Source organism: Chiloscyllium punctatum, chromosome 32 (assembly GCF_047496795.1).
Source record: "Chiloscyllium punctatum isolate Juve2018m chromosome 32, sChiPun1.3, whole genome shotgun sequence".
In the NCBI taxonomy this organism is placed as follows: Eukaryota; Metazoa; Chordata; class Chondrichthyes; order Orectolobiformes; family Hemiscylliidae; genus Chiloscyllium; species Chiloscyllium punctatum.
Genome location: NC_092770.1, coordinates 38337322 through 38348971, shown reverse-complemented (window position 1 = coordinate 38348971; position 11650 = coordinate 38337322). Strand labels below are relative to the sequence as shown.

The window sequence follows — 11650 nt, the reverse complement described above, 5'->3', positions numbered from 1 at the left end:
ATTTCACAGATCACTTTTCCACCTGATGTTGTATAATCAGGAAACTAGGATACACTAACGTTCATATAGTTTCCTCATCTAAGCCATTGATATACAGGGAGTCCTTCTGTTGCAACATGCCAAGTTGAAATTGATCCATTTTCTACTAAGTAACAGATCCACAATCCATACCAAGTATTTCACCCACCTAATGAGTCCTATTTTCTACTTGAAAATTCAAATAAACTAAGATAAAGTTGCTATAGGGCTGCTCTCTTATTAGAGGAGATGGCAGGTGGCAGCTTAACCTAAGGCTCATCAAGCCTCAAGTGAGGGGGCAGATATTGAGAAGGAGAGTCCTTCATGGTAACCTCAGCTGGTGCAGGAATTCAGCTCATGCAATTGGCATCACACTATCACAAAACAGACAACTGAGTCAACAGAATGGCTAGCAGTATATTGATTTCAAATCAGTAATCATATTATGATTTTTTTAATGATTCCTGGTACCATGATCTTGAGAATCGATTTCTCACATTTTCCCCACTAATGTCCTCAGGTTATCTGGGCAATTGTTTTCTCTCTATTTTCTTTCTTGAACCGCAAAATTATGTTTCTGGCTTCCAATCTGTGGAAACGATCCTAAAATGTAGAGAGTTCCAGAAAATCAAAACTAATGGCATCCACTAACTTTGTAATGAGCTTTTAAAATTTAAAGGATATAAGTCATTAAGTCAAATTGATTTGGTAGGTTTTGTTTTCTTTCCATTAATTTCGCCTTTGCCATTTATTTTAAGTTTCTTATTGTCTTATTTTTTTGTTTCTGCACTGTTTGAGGAATATTTTAGTATGTTGTTCACCATTCAGACACTTCTGCCGTATTTGTTCAATATCAAGCCATTTCCTTATGTCTGTTATCTTTGCTTGTAACGGAGGCACGTTGACTTTAACTAATCTCCAGCATTTTATATACCTGTCAAAGCTTTTATGGCATATTATGTTACTTGCTTGTTTACTAGTGTGTTTGCATCACTACAGACCCTGAAAAGTAAACCTTTACATAAGTCACGTGACCTTGTTTTAGGAGGAGAGAGAAGATATTGCAACCCGATTTAAAACTAATGATGTGCAATTGAATTAAGAAGTGTTGCTCCATAGACCAATTGGGGCCGCTGTGGTACAAATGCAAAGGTATTGGAGTCAGTCTTTCCAGTCAGACTTCATCTGAAGTACAGGTTTCCACCATTAATAGCAAAGTTGATTTTGGCAATTAGTTAGAAATGGATGTCTGACACAGAAAAAATTACTCATTCAGAGTAAAGATGTTGAGATTCACTTCTTGAATGAGAAACGTACAACAATAAACTCGTGTGCAAAAACATATAATACGAATCAGGTTCGACTTCAAAATAAGATTTGTTTTATATATTTAGTCTCAGTACCAATCAAAGAATAATAATGTAGACTGTCTCGCAGTACGTGTCGGTATTTTTTTCAGTATTTACTTCAGTAGGTACTTAATTATTACTTATAAAGTACTATTTAGATCTAAACAAAGACACAAGCTGGTTTCGCCTCCTAAATACGAAGCTTTTCAGTACCAAAAAGAGCGGGACATCGGTGTGCTGTGTAGAAGTCGAGAAAAAATGGAATTAACAAGTAAAATGAAACACCTAGATTAGATCATTAAATTCGCTTATTGGACAGTCGGATATGTTTCTCTCCCAGCTGATCTCTCTTTGATAACGCGGCAACAACAACCACAAAAAAAGTTTAATTTATGCAATCGTTTCAAGTCTGAAATTGAACTCTGGTCGTTTTAATTTGGAGATTACTTTCTGCTTTTTCTCAATGTACCTCGGATCCGTGCTGCCCTCCCCTGGCACACGGAAGCCGGCGGTTTTCATCAGTTCATTTATTCAATTCTTGCTTCATAAACTAACATGTAGATAGCGAAACCTACTGATCGATAGATTGATGTGGTTAGTCATGTGCCTGTGTTATTTCACTGAAATCCAGTTTATGACTGTCAGACTTTATATTGAAATGTAAGTTTCCCTTCAGATACGATCTCACAACCATGAATCAAACTAAAGTCAGAAGTTAGCATTTTCGTTAGCAAAGGTTTCTGGGTGATCATACAAAGCATTCCTGACTAAGCAGGTGTGCCCATGATTCGTCTAAACGCTATTCCGCGAACTCCCATGTCTTCTTTGGAAGTATTTTTGGCTTGAGACGGATGATATTACCCTCTCTTATTATACCTAATCGTCGTTTACTCTTAGGAAAAACACCTTTCAACTCAGAAGCTTAAGGAATTACGAGGGTCTTTGCCAAATAACTGCTAAATGTTCTGTTTTTAAAAAAAAATCACCAGATGCTACAGTAATGTGTATAATTCGTGTTATTAAACAGGACTACTTCCTTTTGCAATTCAATGAACCATGAAACTCTTTATTACAGGTCACTTAACAACATTACTTGGATTCTAAAGTGCATGTATTTACAATATACCTATATATTAGCAGCACCAAGATACACATTTCAAATAAATAGATGATTAAAAATTAACAAATAAATTACAGTTTGTGACATTAATCATGAATTTTAAATATTCATAATAACCGATGTACAGTTCCATAGTGTACACAATTCTTTATTCTCGTGTTTTTTTAAATATTTGCAATCAATAAATACGTTTAATACTTTAATTATGATCACAAATACAGAATACTGCAAAAGATTTTTTTCGGTCTTTCCTGAATATCAGACCTGCCTGGGAAAAAAAAAGGAAAATTCTTCTGTCACTTAGATTTTAAAATAAACAAAAACAGAAATATGATCAATTAACAACTATATTGATAGTGTTGCAATAAGTAGAAACTTAACTGGGAATTCCTATTCAGATGTCAAATAGTCATGTTGGTTTTTTTAATAGCATAGCTTTTCTACATTTCCCATCCACAGAAAGTGGCCAGGCTCCATAATAAGCTGCTGGCTCTCACTCTATGTTGCACCTAACACTATCCATGACATGGGAAACTACAGCTTAATGTAATTGAATGCTTATTAGTTTATATTTTGAGTTCTAGGCGTGGATGTCATTTGGTATTGTATACTACAAAACCTATAAGCTTAAGTTAAATGTGTTCCTTCAAGTTTATTCCAGTTCTCATTGGACAAGTTTACAAAGTATAATAATCATTCACTCCTTGGCAGGTTACTCGAAGAGGTCACAACTTGTAGCTGGTTAGATACCTTTTGACCATTGAAATTAAAAATTGTTCTTCATCTCCAAAAAGCAGAGTTACAAAATCAAACAAAATATGGTAAAATATGAATGAACTGGACATTTTCTTTTTTCTTGTAAGTCAAACAGGTCAGCAGGGCAAATGATTTTAAATTGTGTTCATTGTATTCTGTTGTTATGTGAAAAAAAGCCACTGGAAAATATTGATAACTTCTGGATTGGACATTGGATAGTTTTCATATATTACTTTACTAACTTACACCTAATGCCTATAAAATATGAATCTATGAATCAAGAACAGATATTAGAACACAAAGTAAATATCAGAGCAGTTATGCTTCATCAAATAGTATATGTTTGCACAATAATAATGCTCAGTTAAACAGTTTCTGGATGCAGATGCATGAGTTCATATGTGCGAAGAACAGTCATCAATTATGTTTTTTTCTTAGTCTTACACATGATAAAGTGTATCACTGGTACAAATTAATGTAATGTAAATAAAAGTAATTGAAGTCTAGTCTAAAGTTGGAATCTGATCTAACATCAGAGTGAAGTCAAAAGATATTGCACAAATTCTCTCAATGTTTTTCACTAAGTTAAACATGTAAATCCACTCTAAGTCTATTCGCTCTTTCGGTGATTTCCTGGTACATTGTAGCATTCCTGTATCACAATCCACTGTCTGCTCTGTTATTAATTCTGACAATCTCATGCATTTACCATCTGACTTGTGTTAAATCTGTTATGCCACTTGACTCTGTCCTTCACCTCTTCAGAATCTGAAAGACTTATCCATATCTCTAGTTTGACAATTCCACCAAATTCATAGCCAAATTCCCAAATTGTATGTTCCTTAAACTTGAGGCTAAACCTCTGCTACTTGTATCTTTACTCGCACCTAGTGGTGTTTTCCCATATTCATTAATCTATATTATTAGTTCCCAACACTTCAAGTTTAAAATTCTCATCCTTGTTACAATACCTTCATGGCCTTGTCACCTTGTACAAAAATCTTTGTGATTTTCTGCAGCCCAACAAATTTCCAAGATATCTTTATATCTATTTCTGACCTCTTGAGCATCCCAGATTCTAATTGTTCAAACACTGGGGTGCCTGCCTTCAGCTACCCAGGACCTAAGCTACGGAATTCACTCTCTCAACCTCACATCTACCTCCTCCCCCACCTTTCCTTCTTTAAAACATAAGTTACATTTTCTTCTTTACACAATTGCTCTAATATTGCTTTACGTGGCTTATCGTTAAAGAGAAGCATTATAAGGGTCATCTTAAGTGCCTTGGAAATTTCGTTATTTTAAATATACTATGTAAATGCAAGTTTTCAAAATAGCTGCTGTACTATACTGTATTGCATGCTGCATTAGTTTACACTTGGTCCAGCAATTACACATTGTCTAAATGATCAGATTAAATTCTGCTGTTTTTCAATAAGTATCCAAGAAATTCAGCTAATCCTGTAGCTACTTCTAAAAGCGTGATTTGACATCAAGCTGGAGTTACACTCCATACTGTGCCTCACCCAAGTTATTTGAGGCTGCCTCTTCCAAACAGTGTGCACTCCACATTTTTTGTAGTTAGCAATGGTCATGGCCACAGCAATTCTGCATCGTTATCTTTTTATAAAACCTATCTTACAGAAATACCTACGTTGTAGCGTCAAAACAAGATATGTACTTGCAATGTGCAAAACCAATGCCACCACTATATTTGGTTGTGAACGGGATGGTGCCGGCCAGAGTGTTCCTAATTGTGGTCAATCTCCTCTAACCTTTACATTCCTCCGAATACTTAGCAGGTAATGCATTCACATATCTTGGTCCGAAGCTCTGGAATTCTCCACCCAACCCTCTCAATCTCGCTCTTAATCTAATACCTTCCTTAAAGCCTAGCATTTTGGCCAAATTTTTATTCGCCTTCTGTTACCGTTTTCTTTGTATCAATGGCCAGGTTTCTGTGAAGTGTTAAGTATGATGATGCTTCGCGGAGTGTTTGCACAGGGCTCTACTCCCTCTGTACTTTTTGTAAATTGCAGGAGTCTTGGAGGGTCGCAGCCTTTTCTCAAAACATGTGATATTAAGTATACAGTGTAAAAAAGTTAAAAACGCACAACAGATCGCTTCATCTGAATTGCTTTTAAGCGTGCTGGCCCACATGGGAATTCCACTCCATTTAGTGACCAGCCTCATTGTTGCAGAATTGATTTCTGCACAGGTCTAGTACCTCCTTGGCTTTAGATTTGATCCCAACTTTTATTGGCGCACAGCTAAAACTGGCTTGAATGGGTCAGAAAAAATGATAGCATCAGTGCAGCGGTAAATCATTTTAGGAAGGATTAGGTTTGTACAAAGTCGATTAAATTCCAACACGTTACAGCCTCTGGCTATAGTTAAACGATTTCACTTTTTAAGTACTCTTTTCGGTTAGCTATTCAAGCTAAAATAAATCCCTAAGGCAGCCACTTTCACCTGAGCGGAATATGAAAATCAGAAAAGTAACTTGGATGCTGACTTGCCATCAATTCCATTGGATAACCTCGAAGACCCCGTCTTACAGCACTTGCAGGTTTGAGCGGGATGAATGATATACCTGCAGGCTGGTGCAAAAAATACATTTGGAACGCACCAATTCAAAATGTTGAATGGGACCTATTCTCTGTTAACATTAAAAGGGAGTAAGGTGCGAGCACTCGAGTATGAATTGACTTGTGCTCCTTGTATCTGGCAGCTCATCAGCCCGAGATCATGATGCGAGTGACCAGATTTTATTGACCGGACATGACAGTCGTAAATTGGCGCTGTCGGTTTTTTTTTAACCTGCAACACTGACCTTTAAAGCGAGTCTGTAATCATTTATCGGGAGAATATTACGTAATTACCTAGGGCTATATGTTAGAGGTTGGCCCCTCAGTACCACAACCGTCCAGAGGCGGCAGTGGCGAGCGGCTCAGCCTCGGATGCGAGACTGGGATCCCCGATTTCGGAATCCACAGAGCGTGTCTGCCTCCTGCTGTTCACTTCCCGACCTCTGTGAGCCTTGCGCTTGTTGTTTTTCCCTTGCTTCTTCCTCTTGCCATTTTTCCTCGAGTTCTGGAATTTGAAAGGACCGGGCTTGTTGGTATCTTGTATCTGTTCCAGCGGAGTCCTGGTGCCCTCATTGTTGTTGCTGTTGTTATTGGCTGCCAGTTTGATGAGGAGCACCGCCAGATCCGCCGAATCCGGCCACGTCACCGGGTGTTTGGGGTTGCGGGGGGGCGACTGTGACTGAGTCATCCCCCGGCCCTCTGCTGTGTGCAGCTCGCCCATGACATTATGCAGCCAGATCCGCCTCTGTAGTTCCTGGATAGACCTGCTCTTGTCATGCATGAACTGGTGCTCCGAGACAGACCTCTTCCTACAAAACACAGACACGAGATTTTTATTATTTTACATTAGACAGTTTGGCACAGCCGCAAGCACAGTTCAAACCAGTTCTAACCACATCAAAACTGAGCCATCAAATTCCAATCGACCGTAAGAGGAAAGCTGTACAATCCAAACTGCATTCCAACTGAACACACAGGGCTGCAGTCATTTTAGAGTCAACGTTTTAATATGCTTTGATTTCATGATGAATTATTTTCAAGATGTAGAAAGTGAACTCTAACTGGACATATAAAGTCGACGTCATGCGGTTAGAAAGTAAAACACACTTGATCCCGAGTCAGTTGATTCCCGAGTCGAACAGCGTTTGCAGTCGGTCCACACTTATCGCAGCTGGAGCTCGGGTGCTGCGTTACAAACAGGATTAAACACTGAGCCAAGATGTTGACAGCGCAAAGTTTCACTTTGTCATTGTCTGCAATTTGACCAATTCGTCAAACTTTTCGCGACCCGCCACAACGGGTTGAACGTACACCCAAAATCACATGTCACGATTTAGCGAAAAGCCGACACAATTGCTGTATTTAAGTAGGTGCAGTTATTACAAGGAAAATTGTAGTTCATCTCTGGCAATGCACAGGGCAATGTTTGAATCCGCTATGCGTACAGTACAACCCGGTCAGTGCGATCAATCTCTGTTAATATGCCACAAATAGGGAATAAAAGCCACAACAGAAAACCTTACTTCATAATGGAGACTTCTTCCACAGGCTTCCCAAATATGGACAGTGAACAACACAGGATAAATATCGCAAAGCTTAGCTGCTCAAACAATCGGCTTGTATTCGACATCTCTGCTTTAACCTGTAAACATGAGAGTGTGCGTGTCAAAATCAAATGCATCATAGAATCTTAACCTTTAAAGGTAGACGTGTTCCCACATAATGAATCGGAACAGTGTGAAAATTGTAAAACAGAGTTCTGCTGCACATGTAAATTGACCCCTCTTCCCTCACTTACTTCTAGGTAGTCAGTTCTTGCGAAGAATTGTTGAATCGGAATCTTTACAAGACACAATTCGTCCTAAGGTGGTCTGTTGAAGAGAATAGAGAGGGGAATGAATTGCTAAAGTATTGACCAGCCGCGTTAACGAGTCTTTTAAATAAAAAACACATTCATTTTTCAGGATTGTACGGAATGGATGAAACTGCAGCGCTGCTGACTGTGGTTGGAACCAGCGGACGCTCTGCTCTGCCAGAGACGCGCAGAGGAGCGCTCCGAATTTAAACTCGCTCATTAAAGACGCAGAAACCCTCTTCAGGGTCAATCGAACCCAAAGGCGTTGCAATGGAAATGTCTACTATTTCACAGCGTTGTGCCGACCCCTTTTAAACTGTGCGCACATGTGCTCATTATCTTACCTCTATAAGTTTAGCGAAACACTGACTTGTCGAAAGTTAAAGCTCACAGGAACATGACGTTCTGATATAATAATCGACACTTTAAACTTTTGTCAATTCTTCAACAGTACCAGTTATCCAGTTCAATGATACGTTATAAAATATCAGGAAACGATCTGACTTGGTAAAACCGATACGAGGAAATTGAATCAGTCGAATATCTCCCCGCCCAACACTCACCAAATAAACGTCTTGTAGCGAAATTCCGTATTGAAGGTTGAATAAATCTCTGAAGAGTTCGGTAATTCTTTTTGGATGTTCTTTCTTAAACAGGAGCTTCACCGAACAAACTTTAAATTAATACAAAAATAACTGACTTTTGTCCTTGCCGTTGCCAGTCATGCTCTCGCACCGCTGCTGTCTGAGATTTCAAAGTCTTTGTGTGAGGGATTGAGACCGAGCCTTGATAAGTGCCTTTTCTCTGACATCACAACGCGTTAATCTGCGTTTGAGTAAACCGGTTTGATGAAGACCAACACATCCGAAAACTAATCCTGAACCACTCAACTGCAACAAATGTGGCCAATCATTAAAGGAAATGGGAGGAAAAATAATCTGGCATTGGAATGCAAAAAAGGTTTTATAAAAAAAACAAACTTTATTACAGGTCTCAGCAGATGGAGCTGGATTGGCGTCAGTAATTACCTCTGTCAGCAGATCTTGTCTCCACGGCACAGTACGGACACGAAATCGAGGGATTACTAGGGAGAGAACACTCTGTACGACCAACCTTCTCACCGTTGTTAAAACCCGTGGTCAAAGCTTGATGTATAATAAGTGGAAATGATGTTGTTACATCCAATAACCGAATTCAATCACACTAAGTATACTATTCGAGATACCTCCTGTCGACAAATGTTTCATTAGCCAAGCCAATAAATGAGGCACATGGTGGGACAGGATAACATCCTTTCAGTGTGTAAGTAGTTTGAAGTGATTTCGCTGGCACATAACGGAAAAAGTAATCTTCCACCCGAGAAGTTCTCAATTGAATCCTAGCCTAACTTTTACCTTCCACCTTGCACATCCAAAAGTATTGATAGAAAATACAAATGCAGCGATAAGTAACTTCTACTGGAACAAGCTGCGGTCCACTCCCTTCCACAAATGCTGCGATTTTGCAGCAAATTGCGTAACGCTGAGAGCTGTCCATGGTGATAACCAGATTGCATCCGTTCTCGAGAAAATTGACCCACAATTTCTTCAAGATGCTTGGATAATTGCATTGTAAAATAGTCCGTGCTACTTTGATGAATGTGTATGTCGTTTGACATTTTCTGGTGATTCTCCAGGGCGCGAAATCACAATAATACTCTCCCCGAAAAGACATAAGCATGTCTTCATTACTGCAGTTGAAGCAGAGTAATCATACGAAAAAAGTGTAATGGAATCCTTTCTTGAACAATGGTAATAAAATACAAATTCAATCCTTTGTTTTTTACATTAGTGCCCTGCTTGTGGCGGACATATTACAGAGCACTTGTCCTTTGGCTGGCACTGAAAGTTGCTCCCACACTAAATTTCATGCATATAGTTAAAACCTACCAAAATGCAAACTTTGCTACAAATGAGAACATTAAGAAGTATGGACTGTGAGAGCCATTAACCCCACGGGATAAATTCCGTACAAAATAAATCAAGTACGATTTATATTAAAATATAGATTGACTACATTGGGAAAATCCAGAATGAGGACAATGAAGCCCGTGCGAATATTGTGCCTCCTGCTTGAAAGTCATAGTCAACCATTAACATGGTTTAACAGAGGGCACTTTTCTACAGATTCTCGGGCTGGGACCAGGCATGGCGTGGTCTCCCAAAGCTTTGCTGCATTTCTGCCAAAATAGATATAACTTATTGTCTGTAGTTTTATGCTGTCTAGTCAACAACATGATGGTGATCGAATTTTTCCGAGAAGCATCGCCCTCATCCATGCCTTATAGTTTGGCTCCGATTATGTCTCCTCCCCCCATTTTGCTATTAATTCAGTAAGAAACAAAGCGAAGTCAGGGGTGAAGTATAAATTCAGGAGGGGGTAAGTTAATATAGAGTATAACATTCTATATTGTCTTTTATATTGCATAAGACTAGCGCCAGCGCTGGTAGTTCCTAATATTCATGATTTTTACAGTTAAAGTTTTCCCCAAAACAAACTTAGATGGATTTGCTAAGTTTGGCCGATTAGTCATTGAGTTCTCAGAAAATATTGGTGTTGCATTGTATTGTGACTCGCGCATATGAGTCAATAGTATGAGAGCATTTGTCCATGCTAAAGTAGTTTAATACTGTACTGCCTAAGTGGAATTGTATCAACCTAACTCAACTTAGTGGTGACTCAACTCATTATAACAAACTTGGATTGAATTCCAACGAAAGTGTTCAATGTTGTTTTTCTAAAATCTATTCTTTCATGGGATATAGGTGTCACTGGCATGTATTGTCCATCCCACTAATTGCCCTGGAGAAGATGGTTGTAAGCCACATTTTTCAACTGCTGCCATCCAGAGTGTAAGTATGACCAAAGTATTATCAGAAAATGAGTTCTAGCTTTTGATCTGTGAAAGTAAAAGAATGGTGATTTAGTTCTAAATCAGCATATTCTGTGGCTTGAAGGGCAAGTTGCAAATGGTGATGTTCTACTCAGGCACTGCATTTGTCCTTCAACGTGGTAGAGGTCATGAAGGAGTCTTAACAAGATGCTACATTGCAAGAAAATTAGCATGTGAATTCCTGTGGAGGCCAAGGATGAATCATAATATTCAATGACTCGTGAATGCATGTGAGGCATGCAAAATGTATCAACACCAGCAGCTGAGGCAGCCTTTACATTCTCACAACGTTCTTTTCAATGCTTGGATGAAAATAGCAATGGATCTATTCACTGTGCACTGGGTAGTTTACACCCTTGTGATAGATTAATTCTCCAAATCACCCATTGTTTGTCTACTTAGTGATAGGCGTGCAACCATCACAGATACGATGACAGGCAGATTGAGTTTATTCAAAGCTCCAGAGTAGATGGAGTCTACCTTTGGACTACATACCCAAACAAACCATTTCAAGCTAGGTGCTAAGTGCTGAGTGACCTATATCACATCATCACACATTATCTTCACTGAAACCATAAAGGAAAACATATTGTATATACTATCAAACTGATGATCATCAAGTGTCAAGTCTCATAGTGCAAAACGACTTTTTCATGCAGCGCTAAAAGAGAATGGACTGCTATCTCTTGTACAACTTATGCTTAGCCGGCAATTGCAAACAGATTTGCAAAACAAATAATTATCTATCCACTGAAAGACACAGGACATTCTTTTTCAAAGCCAGATGAGAATTAATGAGACACATAATGAGATACAGTGAGCATGTAGAGAACTATCACAACTGCACACTTGTCAGAGTGGACATGAGACAGGAACAGGAGGACGTATCTTCCGTACTTACAAATAATTAATGTCTCTGACACCTAATTGAGTTGAAAGGAGATGAGTTTTTTTTACTTGTGAAGCTGATTTATCTCATAGAAAGGTGAACAGAGACAATTAATTATGATTAGTTTCACTTAGTTTAAACAG

At 38.7% G+C, this 11650-nt stretch overlaps 1 protein-coding gene across 1 annotated transcript; it reads right to left on the bottom strand.

Moving 5' to 3' along the window:
- Positions 1-2452: 2452 nt before the first annotated feature.
- LOC140458065 (parathyroid hormone-related protein-like) lies at positions 2453-8513 on the bottom strand. Its single transcript, XM_072552109.1, has 5 exons — positions 8250-8513; positions 7630-7702; positions 7355-7473; positions 6126-6640; positions 2453-2755 (listed from the first exon to the last, which is right to left on the bottom strand). Exons 3-4 carry the CDS (start codon positions 7459-7461, stop codon positions 6154-6156), a joined length of 594 nt encoding a protein of 197 aa, XP_072408210.1. The 5' UTR covers positions 7462-7473; positions 7630-7702; positions 8250-8513; the 3' UTR covers positions 2453-2755; positions 6126-6153.
- Between the last annotated feature and the right edge of the window lie 3137 nt (positions 8514-11650).